The 19,522-nt window shown below is 49.0% G+C and overlaps 1 protein-coding gene across 1 annotated transcript in view; it reads right to left on the reverse strand.

The window, feature by feature from the left end:
* Positions 1-19,522, reverse strand: part of TRAM2 (translocation associated membrane protein 2) — a 53,617-nt gene that overhangs the window by 6,680 nt on the left and 27,415 nt on the right. The window contains exons 3-8 of the mRNA XM_050948910.1: positions 9,391-9,500; positions 8,994-9,110; positions 4,144-4,202; positions 2,522-2,606; positions 2,010-2,080; positions 1,124-1,228 (exon numbers count right to left, since the gene is read on the reverse strand). Of these exons, the coding sequence (XP_050804867.1) occupies positions 1,124-1,228; positions 2,010-2,080; positions 2,522-2,606; positions 4,144-4,202; positions 8,994-9,110; positions 9,391-9,500 (547 nt within the window). The remainder of the gene's footprint in view (positions 1-1,123; positions 1,229-2,009; positions 2,081-2,521; positions 2,607-4,143; positions 4,203-8,993; positions 9,111-9,390; positions 9,501-19,522) is intronic.

The following is a 19,522-nucleotide window of genomic DNA, read 5'->3' on the forward strand; positions in this document are numbered from 1 at the left end:
GGGCGCACACCCAGCCTACCCAGGGCAGCAGGAGTCGCGAGACGCAGACATTCAGGCCAGGAAACGGCCTCAAGACGCCCAGGAGCAGCACATTGTTCATGGGGACCCACCTTTAACAGGGTTGAACTTTGGGGGAAGAGAGGTTACTTCAGCCTAGGAGTGCTATGCAACTGTCACAGCCGGCCCCATTCCTGCAGCCTCAGCACGGGTGCCATTGCCTGAACAGGCCACGCATGAGATGGCCCTGCCAAGTCAAGCGGGAGGCTGGTTGGCTGGTGCCCATGCTGAACAGGATGGGCAGAGCTTAAGTCCCCAAGGCTGTCAACCTTCCACTCCAGAACACATCACTTGGTGCATGCACGTAGGGTCTCCTGGCACATTTGCCCACAGTTGGCACTAGTGAATTTCAGGCCCAGGGTGGACTTCGGGTCCGATTCTCTGATACCCTTTGCTGTGCATGGTCATGCACCCCACTGCAACAGGAGCATCAAATGTCACTACCATTCCAGTATCTTTCTATATTCATTATTCTTTGTGTTAGGAAAGCACGCTGCTGCCCTAACTGAGATCAGGGCCCCACTGCGCTAGGCCCTACACATACACCTAGTGAGAGTATGTCTTGATGAGTTTAAATAGACAAGACAAAGGGTGGGAGGGTAAACAGAGGCACGGGGACAAGATGGGACTGGCCCAATATCTCTCAGAAGGCCAGCAGTAGAGCTAGGGATAAAACCCAAGTCTCCTGATTCCCAGGCCCATGATCTATCCACTAGACCACACCACCTCCCCAACTTTGCACCACTGTACATGACTACACAAGGTCCCAGGCTCTTCACAGGCTCCACTGATCAGGTGTTCTTATACCTACCAAATCAAACCTGGAGTTAATCCGGCCTCGAGTGCCCTCTTCATACCTATGCTGTGGAGATCTCCCAGCCCACTCCCAACAAGCTAGTCAGGAAATGAAGCACGCATGACCTCTCCCTCCAGCCCCAAGGTGAGAGACCCCTTGCAGATCCGTTCTGGAGAAGGAAGACAGACTCCCCTGCTCCTCCTAGATTCCATTTGATGACCGTTCTGGCCGGCAAGGGGCGAATCTTTCCTCTCAGCTCGGCACACTTACAGCTTCTCGTTGTTCTCGTCCGTGAAGTAGAAGAGACGGGCCATGTGGAAGAGGAATTCAGCAAAGTACTGCAGCAGCAAGAGGATAAGCCCCAGGCGGGTTAGGCTAAAGAGAGAAGACACAAGCATTGCCATACTGGAACAGACCTGAGCTCCAGTCAGCCATCTGCCATATTACCACTATTTTGTGTTTGTTCTGCGGACTAAATTCTTCAGTCTTCAGTTATGCTGGGCCTTGGACTTACACATGCCTGTCCCAGACAGGTTACAATTGAAATAGACATGACATGGTTTAAGGAGAAACTGAGGCACAGAGCCCACTATCACTGAGCAGATCGGTAGCAGAGCCGGGAACAGAAGCCAAGGTCTCTTGAATTGTAGTCCAGCGCACTAGTCACCGGACCCTGCTTCTTCTCACATATGAAAGCCTTTAGAATGCATTTGTCCAACTGTGCAATACCAACCCTGTGAGAAAAGACTTTCCTGACACCAAAAAGAGGATCATACCTTCCAGCCTGAGACTTACAGCTCGCAGACTTTTGCGTTGTATGATGCTCTGAAAGTATTAGGTGCCGGCATGTCACCCGTTCTAGCTGACGTGACATGACAATTTCATTCTTAAGAGTAGCTATTATCCTATCTGGAAACTGTCGACTTCAGTAACACACTGTAGCTGGGAGTTCCACAGCCTAATCATTTGTTGCGTTTATTACTGGTTCTTAAATCACCTCCCTTACTCAAGTCTCAATGTGTTGGCCAAGATTTTCACAGCGACTAGCGATTTTGGCTGCCCAACCCTCAGCAAGTACTGAGCACCCGCCCTCTGGAAACCAGGATTTTCCCATCATTCTTAGCAGGCCCCCTAAAGCAAACTCCACAACACTCACTTTAAGAGGTATGCTCCAGCTATATGCATCAGGTACAGGCTGATGTACCGCAGGTGACGAGGAATCTCCTCCTGGCAAAGGAACAAAGGTTTAAGATTAAGCTCAACCGTCCACATTTGGAAATCTGAATCAGTGCACACAATGGAGCAGCAAAGCACGGAGGTAAGTCCGGGGCTCTCCCTGCTCCTCTAAGATTTGTGGAGTGCTCCCGGTGGTATGTGCAACGTCATCCTGCGGCTGTGAAGATTCCATCTAATTGGCCAAGTGTAAAGGCAATGTGGTAGCATGGGCACCTATGCCAGATGAGAGAAAGCAGCTGCCAAGCTCACTCCCAGTAAGTCTAAGGGGAACGCACAGCAGCTGTGCCTTTCCCAGCCTTGCACTTCTCCCCAGGATCCACACATGCAGTCTGGCATTTTGCTTCTTAAAGCTACTGCAAATCCACTGGCCAGTGGTTCCACCGGATGAGGCAGCCTTTGCAAAGCCTGCAGTGCGGCCTGTCCGGCACTCACCTTGCGCACCTTCTGGAAGTACAGTTCAGGCAGTGCATGCAGCCAGTAGGCCAGCTGGCAAAGGTAGAAAAACTTCACTTGGAACCTGAAACGCAAGGACAGGACAGGTGAAAGCCTAGCAGGCAAACCCAGCTCCAGACTGGAAGTTCAAGGTGTGTAAATACTCCCCATACGATGGACTGGGATGGGGCATCACCCCTTTGGGGGTTGTGGGGAGAACTCCTCTGAGCAGAAAGCACATGCCCCAGGCTGACCCCTGGAAATCAAACCAGCTACCCCAGTCCCAGCTGGGGGAGAAGACTGCCTGATCTACTACACCAATTAACTCAGCAGGAGGTATGTCCCCTGCCGACTTTCCCTGGAAGCCTTGGGCAAGGCAGAGAGCCTGCAGGCAGCAGCGGTTCCCAAACAGTCTGGGGGATGAAGGCCAGGTTCGGGCTGGTTTTGTTATCTCTTTTTTGAGGATTGGGAAAAAGGCACCGGCCTAGGGCCATAGGCGAAGTAGTCAAGGAGTTCCTGCTTTTCAAGAGCTAATAGCTATGGCACCCGAGGGAAGAGAGAGGAGAATTTGCCAGCAGCCAAAATGCAACACTGGGTGTCCGCTGGCAGGCCTGGCAGCCTCAGACTCGTTCTGGATTTGGCCTGCAGGTGCTGAAGCTCCACTTGCACTGCACGGGGCACCGCAGAGCACTCCACACCCTACTGTTTTGCACATACACTACGAGCGGGTTACCCACTAGCATTCAGAGGAGTGCACACATAGGAAGGAGGGGCCAGATATAAAGGTTTAATCATTCACGGGATCCGGGAGTCCTGGGCCAGGACAACGTAGAGTCACAGATTTCAAGGCCAGGAGGAGCACTGTGGTCACCTCCTAGGCTGACCTCCTGCGTAACACAGGTCAGCAAATTCCACCCAGGGATTCCTGCATCCAGCCCCTAACCGCACTGAGCTCCTCCTGGGGATCTAGCATGGAAGTGGGAGCCAGGAACCTCCTAACTTCTAACCCCAGCTCTGCTGCTGAGTGGCTGGGCAAATCCCAATCTCTCTGCCCCTATTAGCATCCTAATGAGTGGACAGATGACTACTGAATTTCTGAACCCATGGTTCTCAGACATTGGCTATACACTGACTGGAGCTCCCTCTTTCCGGCTGGGTACTTATCTATCCCCCATCCTCACAAACCTTCCCAAATTCATCGTTACAGCATCCCTATGAGAACGGGAGAATTATCCCTATTTTACAGATGGGAAACTAAGGCACAGAAGTTAAGTGACTTGCCCGAAGTCACTGGGAGCTCAGAACTGAACCCAGGCCTCTCGGGTCCCAGACCACCTGGGCAGACGTGCTCTGAAGCGCCTGAACACACAATGCCCACCCCTACACCCCGCCACCCCCTGAATTTGTATTAAGATTTCAAATGTCCCCCAAGACCTTTGTAGAAAGCAGGGTTTACCGGCAATCCCAGCATGGGAAGGGGCTGTGAGATCCTTTGTACAGTGCTTTGAAAATACACAGCAAGGTAAATGCTGCCTATTCACACGGCACTGACTTTCAAGCCACGTCCCCACATTAACCTAAAAAGAGGAAGGAAATGGTCAGCTGAAGAACAGAGCGCTTACGGGAGAAAAACATGAGGGTAGTTTTCCCACCAGCTTCTTGGGTTTGATAAGTATCCTTCCTGAAAGAGAAGAGGAGAGGCAAGTTCTAGGCAAATGAAATCATCGGCCCGTGTCAGCTCTGAGGTTACTCACGTCAGTGCCAGTTCTAACCGCACGGGCTAAATGCCGGGTCAATAACGAGACACCGAGAAAAGGGGCCTGGAGGCTGGATCCTTTCAGAGCGGCTGCAATTACTACAAGCTGAAGCACGTTAGGTAAGGCCAGCATTAAGGTTGCCAAAACACTGCCATTCTAATAGGCTTCTTACGGCTGTTAATAATTTTGTCCAACTTCCACATAATGGGGCTGCACCTCTCCAGGTCTCCTCTGCATCTGAAGGGGAACTGAAATAAAGATTGGGCAAAACTTCTTCAGCCATTTTTGTACGCAGGGAGCGTTTTCTGTGATAAAGCTGCTGCAGCCCAGCTAATCTCTCAGTGAGAAAGGGCAGAAACCTGATAGTTCAACGACAGAGATGGTCTCATTTGCCTTTTAGGGATCCAGTGAAAGATTCCACCAAGCTATAAATGGCTTACAACAGTGTGCACCATCCGGCCAGCGCACTGAACGAGCTCTGGGTCCGGTAGAGGTAACCGGATGCGATCTTGTAATTAAAATCCATCATAAGCCCAAAGGGATGAAGTTCAAGTTATGTCTCAGTGTTTCTTTGTGCTCCTCTGTGGGCCTGTATCCATCTGTAGTCACTTGTCTTGGACTGTAAGATCTTTGGGGCAGGGACCCTCTTTTCATTCTGTGTTTGCACTGTGCCTAGCACAATGCGGTCCTGGCTTCTGGGGCTCCGGGCTGCTAGGATGATACAAATAAATAATAATGCTTGTGCAGGAAACCTGAATTTGGACAGTCCCAGATTTATTTTATAGTGCTTTGCTCTGCAAACTTGAATGCTCTTTTAATGCAGCACCTTTGCATGGAATCCATATTTCCTTTGGTTTGCCAGACATGTGTCTTCAACACTGCAGGCTGCTTTGGAATTGAGAGATACAAGTGGCTCAATATTCAGGGCTTGTCTGCACAGAGCAGCTAGTGTGCATTAAGCCAGGGTGTGATTTTACAGCGCAATGGCTACCCTGTGCTAGATCCTCATGTGGACACCCTGACTGGGCACCTTGGAAGCGTATTAGCTGAAGCATACTGAGGCGCTGTTAGTGCAGAGTAAGAGTGTCCACACAGGGGTTAGTGCAGATTGGCTAGGGTGCACACTAACTATTCCAGGCTTTCTCGCCGTGTAGACAAGCCCACACTCCCAAACCAAAGTAGGGTGACCAGATGTCCCGATTTTATAGGGACAGTCCCAATTTCGGGTCTTTTTCTTATATAGGCTCCTATTACCCCCCACCCCATCCTGATTTTTCACACTTGCTGTCTGGTTACCCTAAACCAAAGGGAAATCTCTTCCCATCAACTCCCCCTCCCTTAAGGAAAGTGCGGGAGAACAGAGGCACCCTGGAGCCCAACAGATCTTGCCTTTGTCGGACATAATTCCACCTGCGGCCAAATTGAAGTTAGGGGGAAGTTGGGATCTGGAGGCGAAACAGGCAGCCAGGGCCAGCTCTGATACTTCACCCTCGTTTACAGCATCTTCTCTGCAAAACTGCCCTGGATACCGAGCTGCAGCCAGAGAGAGGGGCTGGCTGGGAGACAGAGCGCACAGAGTGAGAAAGCTCAGAAGCTACTTTCAGTCAGCTGGTGCGCCCGCCCCTCGGGGCTCCCTGGCACAGCAGCAGCTTGGGATGTTTACAGAGGAGGCTGCAGCCCCCAGTTAGAGGCAGGAGGGTGGAAGCTCCCTGCAAAATGTGGAGGGGGACAAAGGAATAGGAGGAGGAGTATGGGGAGGTACTGAGACTTGGCCAGGGGTGGGAGCGGGCAGCCAGCTTCAGGCTTGGAAGGACAGTCCTGGGGCTTCCATTTCAGCTTCTCGACCCAGTCCTAGGCCCTGATGCAGCAAGTCTAGCCCCTCTGGGTTCAGCCCTCACCTCTGCAACCCCCTCCCTCCCAATCCACCTGGGCACGTGCAAGCTGATGCAGGGGCAGCGCCCCCACAATATTTCCATTGCAGGAGCTCTAGCCCCCCTGCCTACCAGTTCTGCCACCCCTGGCTAATGGAAACATCTGAAGCAGGATGGTGCTGGCGGGTGAAGAGACTGTAGCCGTGAAGCACTCAAACAAGAAGGATGCTGCTAATTCACTCTCGGGGGCATAAGAGATGCTGGAGGATGGACAGAGTCTTTTTAACCCTACAGACACCAGCCTTTCCTGGTGGGAGGGAGAGGGGAGCAGAAATAGGTACATATATGGGCAGTGTCCAAAGGGTTAACGCTGCACTGACAAGATACAGGGTGACCACTGCCAGCAATGAGAGAGCAGGCACCATAGGGCGGATGCAAAGCCAGTTGAAGCCAACGGTAGCTTTTCCAGCTGTTTCAATGGACCAGACCCCATATCATTCACAGGAGCACCCACCAGCCACAGGCGTCTCAGGAATGAATGGACTTTAAAGTACTACAGGCTGAGAAAGAGGGATGTGGAGAACAGCTGGTTCCTTGGTCACAGCCATCCCCCCTCCACCCACCTCCCCCCCACCCCTCTCAGAGCACAGTGGAGGTGCCTTACGTCTGGAGAGGTAAAACGGGGGTGGAGCCAGCCGTTCTGGAGGTGGAGTTGGGGCCGGAGGCAGCATGCAGCTGTCAGCCTGCTGGGAAGGACATGGGTGCTAGGGTGGTGGAGCAGGTGCTGTAGATGGAGTTTAGGGTTATTTACCGAGGGGCTGGAGTTGCATGTAATTTGCGATAGTGAATAGTCAGTTATTATCCAGCACTGGCTGGATCCCACATACTGGGGCATTCCTGACATTGGGAGATATGAGAGGCTTAATACAATTAAGTGGTTAAAGTGGTAACTCTCTCTAGGAACTGTTAGCACCCTTTCAATTCTTTGCATGAAGCTTTTTGTGTGAGACTTGTATTTAAGAGCAATCCAAACATACCTCCCCTCCACACACACCCGGCTGAGTTAGCCTTGCCAGGAGGATCCTTAACTTTTGCATTGCCTGACTTTTGTCCACTGCATTTATGTTCTGTGGCATTAAAGTTGAAATTATGTAGGTTTCAGTTGGGATTTTTCGGAGGAGAGGGGGGCATGGATGGGGGACACTGGCTAATGCTTTAAACCCGCATATTACAGTATGTTTGCACAATGCCTCTTGCTTATCTAGCCCCCTGCCCCCCAGCAAACTGATCCAAATCCAGTGGAAAGTCAGTTTACATTTTCATGCATGTTAAAGTCTCCTGGCATCTCCAGTCTTTTATGCTATGCTGCTCCCCCAGCTTGGAATCAGAATGTGAGCAGAATAGCAATTGGCACAAAGACACTTGGAGTTCAGAGACCTTAACTGTGTTTAGCAGAGTTTATCCCCGTCTCTCTGCTCATTCCAGGGGCTTTGGTATCCGGGGTTAAGAGAGCTGCTCTTGCTAAAATGCACACAGCTAGCCCCATCCACAGCTACTCCTTGCAGCAGCTTTGTTGACTATACAGTACTATGTGTTGGCTCCAGTCGATCAGATGGCTCCGCTGGTTGAACGTTTCCAGCTCTCTCATCTTGAATAAAAGGGCCTCACATAGCAGAAAGCCAGAACAACAGACTTCCCAGAGAGGGGGAAGAGAGCAGCCTGCCAAGAGATTGTAAAGCAGGGCCCAGGATACAATGCAATTCCATGGTTAGGGGTTTTGCCTGAGAATCTTCCACTTATAGAAATGTGCTCCAGAATCTTTCCCTACAACACAGGCTAGGTGAAACCCTGGTGCCCTTATAGTCAGCGGTAAAACTTCCCCTGGCTTTAGTGGGGCCAGAATTTCATCCTATGTTTCTAGCCTTCATGCTTGCAAAGACAACCTTGAAAACATGAACCAAATGTAAACTGACATGGTGATGTCTGCCTGAGTCTGCCGGCAGCCTGAAACAACAGCTTAGAGGGGTTAACTGTGTGTGTGCGTGTGCGTGCACACGTATTGACTCTGAATCCTAAAGTGACAGTTTAAATGCCAGCGCTGCTGTCTCACTGCTGACAGTTTTTGCAGAAACACCCAACTAATGTGCTCATTCCATGGGCTGGTCACAAACTATCGCCTACTCCTCCCCAAGACGCCAAGATCCTCCATTGCTCCCTGTGACAACTTGTACAATGCAGTTTCATTGTGTGCTTTGCAAGCTGGTCATAAAAAGTGCTATGTAAAAGGCCAGTATTTATTATCATTATTATTATTATTACGTCTTGACAATACAGAGTTGGTGTCACATTGACAACTTAAAGTTTGGAGACAGCTTCAAATCAATTAAATGCAATGTCAAAATGAACAGCACAGTTGTTGCCGCACCAACTACATGATTCACTCTCAAATTGAGTTCATTCAAGCCCGTTTTTAGCTCAGCGAAACGGACACAGAATTTTCCATCTGCTGTGCAATCCCCGAACTCTGACAGAGACCAAGTCCAGCTCGCCAAGCAGTACACGGAGCCTCCACTGTATGTGCAGCTCTGGAGTCTGGTCGCCTGCTCTCTTGAGACTCCCCGACCCCGCACAGTAAGTAACTTTGGAGGGATTCCTACCAATGAGAGTATGGGCAATGCCTGCCTCAAACCAACATGCACAGAAAACACCCAGCAGAGGGATTGCTAAAGAACCCATGTGAGCAGGTATCTGCTGCAGACTCCTTCAACCTAGGTCCAATCTCTGTAAAAGGAAACCTGAAATGGACCATGCCGTGTCTCGGCCGGGTCCTCGGCCATAGCTTACCGTCACCACTACATACAAGCACCAGATCATGGAGGTGAGATGGAACGCTACCAGCTGCCCCGATTCGTTGAACTTGCTGTGTTTGACCTTGGAGAGATGGAGCCGCCTGTTGATTTTCTAGAGGAAAAATGAGAGAGAGGGCATAAGCCACAATGCCACCAATTCACTCTCCTCACTCCCCAACACCAGCCACTCCCTCCTGCCCCTGAAGTGAAAGCTCACCTGCCACCATGTCAGCCCCAGAGACACCCCCCCGCTGCCCCAATCAAACCAACCAGCACAGAAAGGTCAGCCAACATGCAGAGGCCAGTTGCGGCCACTAAAACTCAACATAGAGGCCTGCGGGCTCTTTAGACGCCTTCCAGGGATTTTCCCTCAGAACCGAAGCAGAACTTACATCCAAGACGTAGTCCTGCAACACCATATGCAGGATGATTGCTATGAAGATGTAGAAGAGGATGGTGATCAAGTCCTTTAGCCCGTAGCGGTAGTGAACTAGCTCGCCATCTGGGGAGAGAGACAAACATCATCACAGCAGCCGTTGGGGCTAGACCAAGAGGCCATTGTTTTCCGACGCCAAAGACGGGGGCAGGGGTAAGGTTTTAAAGGCACCCAGAGATGAAATGATTTTTTTTAAAAAGAAGCTGCATGCCAAGCCTGGAGGCCTCTGTTCATCAGGGCCCAGCATGGGCAGCGGCAGGGAAAGCTCCCCCCATACTGACACGTAGCTGAGCTAAGATACAGCTCCCTAGTGCCTTGCGGTCTTCAATGGATTTATCCTCCTAACACCCCCGGGAGGCAGAGCAGTGCTATTATCCCCACTGTACACATGGGGAACTGAGGCACAGAGAGACCAAGTGACTAAGGACACACAGGAAGTCTGTGGCACAGCCAGCATGGGAGCCCAAGTCTCCTGAGTCCCAGACTAGCAGCCTATCCATTGGGCCATCCTTCCTTTTGACAGAAGTCAAAGTGAAGCTTTGCCCTGTCAATGGCACCCTTGTTCCCATGGGACTAGAAACACACACGGTAGTGCTAGATAGCTGCGGCCTTCCCGGGCTGTGGGAAAGTGCCCTGCCTCACAGGAGTGTTGGTGCTCAGACACTATGGTTACGACGGGCATAAGACAGCCAGCTTCAGATTTGTCCCTTGGATGTTTTAAGCATCACCCAAAAGGGGGCAGGGAGGGGAACGACACCCAGTCACAAAAGGGTGCAGCTGGCTGACAACTACCACTCGCAGGACAGTCCTCCAGCAAGCCTGGCTCCTGGGGCAGGTTTTCTGGAATACTACCCACACGACAGACAGAACCACTTGACAAGGGACTCTTATAAGAGAGGGTTTTAATTCCACAGCTCACAGTAGTCACTGTTCAAAGAGCGAGAGACCAGTGACTTCTCACTATTCAGATTCCAAGTGAAGATGTCCCTCGCCCAACCCCTGCTGGTGCCTCAGCCCAGACCCAGGGCTAGAGGGTAGAGTTCACCGCTGACCTGGAGCCACAGGCTTCCTCCTCTAAAGCTACATCCACCCCACCCCATGAGAGAGTCACTAGCATACAATAGCCGAGATGGAGGGGGGAGCAGATGGTCAGGCCTAAAGCCCATTTCTCATGAGCACCCAAAAAGCCTAACCCAGTTAGCAACCCATGTGGACCATGGTTGGCCGGTTGCCCAGCTGAGGAGCCAGGATCTTGGCAGAGGTTTCAGGTGTAATCTGGAACTGTTTCAAAACCAGTTCCTTAAATTTACTATTGATGATGCTTCAAACTATAGGCATCTTATTGAATATGTCCAGAGCTCTCCCAGTAAATTTTGCAACCAAATTAGTCATTTTTTAATCTTCAGGAATCACAAGGAGAGTGCAGTCTCTCTCAAAGGTGATGAAATATTCGGCAATATCACTGGATTCATCATACTGCGGGCATACTCGTTCCCATTTGTGGATTTTTTGAGAAGTGGAGCCAGCTGCTGAAGGGTTTTGTCTCTTCCACTCCATTACAGCTAGTTCATGCTTCTGGGTTGCAATCTGGGCTTCAATCTCTGTGTCTTAACTCCAGGACTAGCTGCCTCTTTCTTTCCTTCTTCTCTGGGGAAGCTTTCTGTACTTCAATCTGAGCCTGTTTCTGGGCCTCAAGATCTGTCTTTTAACTCCAGGGCTTGCTGCTTCTTTCACTCCTTATCCTACCTTTTTTCGTCAGCCTCCAGCTGCCTGAGTTCCAGAACTTGCTGGTGTGCAGCTTTCTCCCTGGCTGCCTCTGCCTCCATAGCCCTTCTGTATGCAGCCTCCTCTCTGTCTGACTCTTTCTTTCTCTTTTATCTCCAGTTCTTTCAGTTGCATTAATCTCTGGTGCTCCCTCTCCTTTTCTAAAACTTGCAGCTAAAAAGCTCCAACTTTGCAATCACTTCACTGCTTCCACTCATTTTCCTGTTTTTCTGTTCCTACTTCCCTTTCTTGAAATAAGCAAACAGAAAATAACAAACCAGTAACCACTTTGACTGTTCTCCAGTCACTACACTTAAAACTCACTTAAAATCACTACCAGGGTATCAAAGCAAACAGCTGTGTACAGACCCTGCTTGACTACATCACTGTGACACGGGTTCGGTCACAGACACCCCCTTGGGACTGTCACCTGCTGTGCTTAATTTACCTCTGAGCCCATTTTCCCCGCTGGCTTGGGACTCCAGAACCCTGCTTTGTTGAGCCAGACACGTTAGCCTGCTGCAACACAGACCCAGGTCTGGTCTATGCCCCCAAAGCAGCAGACTAACCAAGAACTGCTCAGCAGGTCACCCATCTCCAGCACCCAGACACCTGGCTCCCAATGGGATCCAAACCCCAAATAAATCCGTTTTACTCTGTATAAAACTTATACAGGGTAAACTCATAAACTGTTCGCCCTCTATAACACCGATAGAGATATGCACAGCTGTCTGCTCCCCCAGGTATTAAATTGCTTATTTTGGATTAATTAATAAACAAAAGTGAGTTTATTACATATAAAAAGTAGGATTTAAGTGGTTTCAAGTAATAACAGACAGAACAAGTTACCAAGCAAAATAAAACAAAACACGCAAGTCTAAGCCTAGTACATTAAGAAACTGATTACAGGTAATATCTCACCCTCAGAGATGTTCCAATAAGCTTCTTTCACAGACTAGACTCCTTCCTAATCTGGGCCCAATCCTTTGGCCTGGTACAGTCCTTGTTAGTTCCAGCAGGCAACTTAGGTGAAAAGCAGGGGCTTTCTGATGACTGGGACCCCCGTTTGTCCTGCTCCACTCCTTTTTATAGCTTTGGCACAAGGTGGGAATCCTTTGTCTCTCGGGATCCCCACCCCTCCTTCTAAATGGAAAAGCACCAGGTTTAAGATGGATTCCAGTATCAGGTGACATGGTCATGTCACTGCAAGACCTCATTTTTCCTTACCCACGGGCTGGCCTACACCTAGACAGGCAGGCTTGCAGGCAAACAGGGCCATTTACAGTCAACTGTCCTAGTCAATAGGAGCCATCAAGATTCCAAGCCACCATTAATGACCCACGCTTTGCATAATTACAGTAGGACCTCAGGGTTATACTCAAATGCTGGGGGAGGTGGAGAGAAGAGAGCACTGGGCCACAGCCTGGGCAGGAGGGGTGTGTGTGTGGGTGTGGCTGCTCCCCACTAGCGGCTGAGCTGCCGCCTTTGCAGGGCTGCTACCCCCCTGCACCACGCTGGCTCCTCCTGGCTGGGGCTCGCCGCCTCCGCAAGCCAATGCTCTGGCTCTCCAGTGCCTCCGGAGGCGGCAACTCCCTGCCAAGCTGCTGCAGCAGCCCAAGGCCAGCAAAGCCAGTCAGTAGACTCAGAGGAAGGGCTGCCGGGCGGGGGGGCTGTGCACCCTCCAGGGGAATTCAGGGAGCGGGGAACCTGGTCTGGGGAGCAGCCTCTGGGCACGGCTGGCCCCTGGGGTCTATAAAGGCTCGTTGGGATTTGCCCCTCAGGCCCCTCAATGAACCGATGTGCGGGGGGGGGGGGGGTTGGAAGTTTCACCTAGGGAGCAAAATAGCCTTGCACCGGCCCTGCCCACCCCACCCCTTCCCCCAAGGCCCCACCCCTTCCCGGGCTTTTCCCCACCTCTTTCTGCCCACCCCTCCAAGCGCACCCTATCCTTGTTCCTCCCTCTCCCTCCCAGCACCTCATGCACACCCTGGAACAGCTGGGAGGGAGGGGGAGGAGTTGATGGGTGGGGCTGCTGGTGGGCAGGACTTGGGGGGGGGGGCAGGAGGGCAGCTTGGGCTGCTGATGGGTACTGAGCACCCACTAATTTTTTTCCGTGGGTGCTTCAGCCCTGGAGGACCCATGGAGTCGGCGCCTATGACTATGGGGTCACATCAACAGGAAGGACTAGGATTAGGGCATGAATGGTAGCACTGAACTCCCCCAAAAGAGGAACTTGCTCATGTTGAGAAAAGCACAGAGATGCCTCTCATTCAGTATTGGTTAATGCAACCCACATTTAGGGCCCCTGCCAAGAGTGGGCTCAACTGAGCAGAGCACTGAAGCTAAGGGTTAAACTCACATGTAGGTGCTTGGCTGAACAGAGATGCACTTAAGCCCACACTAGGGGCTTAGCTTCGCTGGGGCCTGCGAGTCTAAGGCATCACTATTCAAGATATAAGTGTAAGACTCATTCAGCAGGGCACATGAGGAACCCCACGAGATTCCTTCGCAGGCTGATGTACCTTGCAGAATCGGGGTCTAAAAGGGCCCAGGAGGATTCCCAGGTCGCCTCTCCCTGAACCTTGACAAGACTGCTCAGTTCACAAGTGAACTGCAGCTTTCCCTAACTGCCACCTCAGCAAGCTCTGCCTGAGATCAGACCTCGGGTAGGATTCTCTTGGACGCAGGCACTAGCAGCTATAATACAGAGCGTGCAGGCCATGTCTGCTGCCTGAATCAATGGAGTTACCGCAGATTTACTCACTGGCGTGACGGAGAGCACAACCTGTGTCTCCGGTAGAAATTCTGGTGATGAACAAACCAGACCGGAACCCCGCTGACCCTCCCACAGCTGGGTCAGCACAGCACTTCCTAAACGGGATCAAGTTTAGGAACCAGGTTGTGACTGAAGTCTGCAAGCACAGCTTGACTACATACAGGGAGCTGATCTGTTGAAAAAGGCGGCACCATTTTTACTTTTCCCTTGTAAAGCCACTGGAACATGCAGGGGTTGTCTGTATGGGGAAATAGCCCAGGACAGCTAAGTGCAGAGTAGCCACTCAGCAAAACTCCCTGCATGGACACACTTACTCCACTTCAGAATGCCTTTGTCCAGTCTAGGTTAATCCACTTTGGAAGAGGATTAAACTAAACTCGGCGGGGTACGTCTACACAGCAGCTGGAAGTGTAATTTCCAGCTCAGGCAGACACATGCATTCCAGCTTCCACTGAGCTAATGCTCTACCAAGCAAACCAGCAGCATAGCCCTGGCTGCACGAACAGCAGCATGAGCTGGTGGGCACCCTCATACAATCCCATAGGTATGTACTCTGGCCACTATCTGTGCTGCTGCGGCTACACTGTTATTTTTGGTGCACTAGCTTGGTCAATGCTAGCGTGTGTATGTCTAGCTGAGCTGGAAATTATGCCTTCAGCTCCACAGTAGACACACACTCTTAATGCAGAATAAAAATGTCCTCATGGGGGCTAGTGCACAATAGCCACTGCACTTTAAATTCATACCCCAGCTTCTTTCACAATAGCTTCTCCAGGTAGACGAACCCTACGCTAAACTGCCTTAACTCTCCTGTAGTAGCTTATGTTAAGTGTTTCCACCCTCTCTTAATATCTGTGCAAGGATCCTTTAACCAGGAGGCAGGGCTACTCAGGAAGAGCAGAGGGTTTAAAAAGCCAGCTCCTAAGTGAGCAGAGGAGCTAGCAAACAGCAGCAGCTCAGGGAAGATTTGCGAGGGAGCTGGGAAAGGCAGTATGGAAAGCTCTCTCAGCAAAGGCTCTTAAGCAAAGTAAGCTGTCCTGCGATAAGAGGGAAGGTCCTCTCATGGATAAGTAACTGGTTAAAAGACAGGAAACAAAGAGCAGGAATAAACAGTGAGTTTTCCCAAGGGAGAGAGGTAAACAGTGGTGTCCCGAAGCGATCGGTACTGGAACCAGTGCTGTTCAACATATTTATAAATGATCAGGAAAAAGGGGTAAACAGTGAGGTGACAAAATTTGCCAGTGATACAAAATTACTCAAGGTAGTTAAAGCGAAAGCTGACTGTGAAGAGCTACAAAGGGACCTCACAAAAAACAGTGACTGGACAAAAAAAGTGGCAGATGAAATTCGATGTGGATAAATGCAAAGCAATGTACATTGGAAAACAGAATCCCAACAATACATACAAAATGATGGGGTCTAACTTAGCTGTTACCACTGAAGAAAGATCTTGGGGTCATTGTGACTAGTTCTCTGAAAACATCCACTCACTGTGCAGCGGCAGTCAAAAAAACTAATGTTAGGCACTATTAGGAAAGGGATAGATAAGACGACAGTAAATATCATGCCATTATATAAATCCATGGTACACCCACACCTTGAATACTGCGTGCAGTCCTGGTCACCTCATCTCAAAAGAGATAATAGAAATTGAAAAGATAGAGAAGGGCAACCAAAATGATAATGAACGTGAGCTTCCATTTGAGGAGAGACTAAAACGACTGGGACTGTTCAGCTTGGAAAAGAGACATCTAAGAAGTGATACGATAGAGCTCTATGAAATCCTGAATTGCGTGGAGAACGTGAGTAAGGAAGTGTTATTCATCCCTTCACATAACACAAGAACGAGGGGTCACCCAACGAAATGAATAGCCAGAAGGTTTAAAACAAACAAAAGGAAGTACTTCTTCAGGCAATGCACAATCAACCTGTGGAACTCATTGCTGGGGGATATTGTGAAGGCCAAAAGAATTAGAGAAGTTCATGGAGGATAAGTCAAAGGTTACTACCCAGATTGGTCAGGAATGTAATCCCATGGCTCTGGGTGTCCCTAAGCCTCTGACTGCCAGATACTGGGACTGGATGACAGGGGCTGGATCAGTTGATAATTGTCCTGTTATTTTCTTTTGAAGCATCTGGCAACAGCCACTGTCGGAAGACAGGATATTGGGCTAGATGGATCATTGGCCTAACCTAGTATGGGCATTCTTAGGTTTTTATATTCTAAAATAGTTTGTACTGACAGCTTTAATCTGTGTATCTTTAATGAACATTTTGGGCAAAATTTCCAAAGGGATTTAGGTGTCTAAAGATGTAGATCTGCACCTAAGGGGATTCTGAAAAGCAGCTGATGTGATTAGACTCCTAAGTGCCTAAATCCCTTTTGAAAATAAGATTTAGGCTCCTAAACCAGATAGGCATCTTGATGCTGAGAACAGCAACGCTTAAGTACTTTTAAACAGTGGGGCCTAATCTTTTAAACAGGCAGGACTCATTTTAAATGGGCCAAATTTGGTGTTTGAGGCCTAACAAATGTGGACAACGTCAATGACACATTGACAGGCCAGCTCAGATCAAAGCCATGGACCAAAGCACCTTGAATATCAAAGAAATGTTAATATTATTGTCTTCACTTACCTATAACCTGTCATTTACTATCACTTTACACTATGTGTAGCTGGTAACGAGATAAAACTCGGGTACGTCTACACTACCCACCAAATCGGCAGGTAGTGATTGATCTATCAGGGATCGATTTATCGCATATAGTGTAGATGTGATAAAATCAATCCCCGACCGCTCTCCTGTCGACTGCTGAACTCCAGCTCAGCAAGAGGCAGAAGCAAAGTTTACGGAGGAGCCGCGGCATGCCCTGAGGATGTGACGTAAGTAATATTTTAATTCAATCTAAGCAAAGTCGCCTTCAGCTACACTATTCTCGTAGTTGAAGTTGCGTATCTTAGATTGATCCCCCATGTAGACCATGCCCTAGATTAAAGTGTGTGTTAGTGTTAAAATGTGAATGTACTGGATGTATAAATTCCATGAAAACTAATGGATTGTTTCTGGCTATCACATTGTCTTTACGTTAGGTTTATACATCACACGAGATTGAGGCCTTGGAAATGTAAAAGACTGCTAACTTCAAAGTGTGGTTTGTTGTGTTTGACAATGGAAAGTCACAAGCTCAGTTTGTATTTAGTCCGCAAAGAGAGAGCCCATGCTGTGATGAAAACACTTGCCAGATTGCCTTCCACAGAAAGCAGGTGTAAGGATGGATCCAGGGATGGAGCATGTATCTCTGGACTGTTTGGACACTCGTAGGAGAGCACTCCAGAAACAAGACAAAGATCCTCAAAGTTGTTTTGGGTAACCCTGAGAGGGGTACGGAAAACTTGCAGATCACCACATCTCCACTAGCATTTTGGATTTGCAAACTTTGACTCTCCTGTTAATGTATTTTATCTGTTTTAACCTCTCAGTAACTCATTTCCTTTCTTAGCTAAAAGACCTTTAGTTAGTTTACTAGAAAAATTGGCTACCAGAGCTATCTTTGGTGTGAGATTGAGTCCGGAGTAAGTGACTGACCCTTTGAGGTTGGGAGTAACATAATGTCAAGTGATATTTGGTATCAGGGACCATTTCACAAAGTCCAGTTCGTCTGAGTGGCAAAATTGGCTGGACAGCCTAAGGGAACGGCTTGTGACTCCAAGGTAAGGCTAATATAGTGATCCAGAAGTTCACAATTGTTCTTGGCTTGGTAAAATCCAATTATCGAATATACCACCAGTTTGGGGTGTCTACCCTGTTTTCTGACAGTCTGAACTGAGACTGGCACTCACAATTGTGAGCTACTCCAGACAGCATGAGTCACATTTTAAATATGGAGTCTGTATAATCCCAGCTACTTGTGGTATCTGATCACATTTAAGTTATTAAAATAAGTACTGAAGAACTGGATGGGGCTGAGAGAAGAGTTGAGAATGATCAAGGGCCTGGAAAAACTCTCCTAGGAAGGGACTGATACCTTACAGATGAATAAGCTGAGTGCTGATAAAAAAAGGATAAAATAAATTACTGGTCTAAAGAAGGTGGATTGAGAGCATCTACTCTCCTGCCTCATAACACAAGAATCAAGGGACATGCAATGAAGTTGAAAGGTGGCAATTTCAAAAAACAACAGGAAATACTACTACATGTAAAACTTCAGCTGTGGAACTCATTGCCACAGGAAATTGCTGAGGCCAAGAACTTTGCAAGTTTCAAAGTGCTGGATGTTTATCTTCATAACAAGAATATCCAGAGTTCTAATTAAAGACAACATTTTGTAAAGGATATTAGCCCTCATAGACAGGGACAAAACCTGTGTGTGATCTGCCATGGTTCTTACATCTTCCTCTGAGGAATCTGCTGCTGGCCACTATCAGAGGAAGGATACTGGGCTCCATGGAGCTTGGGTCTGAGATAGTCTGGTAATTCCTATAATAAACGTTGCAGGATTTGAGAGGCTTTTAGCAGTTTCATTACTCGACACACCACAGTTGGACCATCCCATTTCCTTTAAAGTATTTCACATACCTTTCTACCTGCAATTGTTCTTTTGCTAACTGCAGGAGAAGGTACCTCTGAGTAACTTAATTAGGGTCTGTTGGATTTATGAGCAGCTAGTGTGACAGTGTCTTCATCTCGAGATGGAGATGAAGCTGAGCCAAGAAAAACTGAAGCTAGCAACAGAAGTTTTCTACAAGTATGTTCTACTGCACTACAGAACAATTGGGTCAGAGATGGAAGGGGCCCTATGAAGCTAGCTACTCCATCTCCCTGCTGCCAATTCGGAGCTGTTCCCTAAAATACCCAATGGTTGGTCCTGTTTTTACATGTCCCAAACAACAGGGCTTCCCCTACTTCCCTTGGGAGATTATGCCTTAGGTTCACAGAATTCACTCTACTGCAGTATTCGCTGGGTGGAATTCTCTGGCCTGCACTATACGGGTCAAACTAGATGATCAGAGTGGGCCCTTCTAGCCTAAACATTAGTGTCATGATCAGAAACTGTCCCCTTTCATCTCATTAGCCTTAGTTATACCCCACACTGTTAGGCTATGTCTTCACTCCAAATGCTACAGCAACACAACTGCAACACTTCAGTGTAGACAGCAACGACAGCGACAGGGAGAGACTGTCCCATCACTCTAGTTAATCCACCTCCTGAAGAGGTGGTGGCTGAACTGGCAGAAGAATTCTTCCTCTGATCTAGGGTTGTCTACACGGGTGTTGGATTAAATTAACTTGATCTCTCAGAGGGGTGAGTTTTTCAAGCGTCACCCCCCATTCCCCCAGTGGTAGCTATGCAGATGTAACATTTCATTGCAGACCAGCCCTTAGTTCTCACAACTCCTTTCCTTCCTTGGCGCTTACACACATTAAATATCTGCAGATTGTCACGCACCAGACACTCATCCCCTCAAGCACCATTTAACCAAGCTACATATAGCAAACGCTTAAACCTAGTCTCCCAGAGAACACAGCAGATGGGTCATTACTTAGG

Source organism: Gopherus flavomarginatus, chromosome 4, assembly GCF_025201925.1.
Source record: "Gopherus flavomarginatus isolate rGopFla2 chromosome 4, rGopFla2.mat.asm, whole genome shotgun sequence".
In the NCBI taxonomy this organism is placed as follows: domain Eukaryota; kingdom Metazoa; phylum Chordata; order Testudines; family Testudinidae; genus Gopherus; species Gopherus flavomarginatus.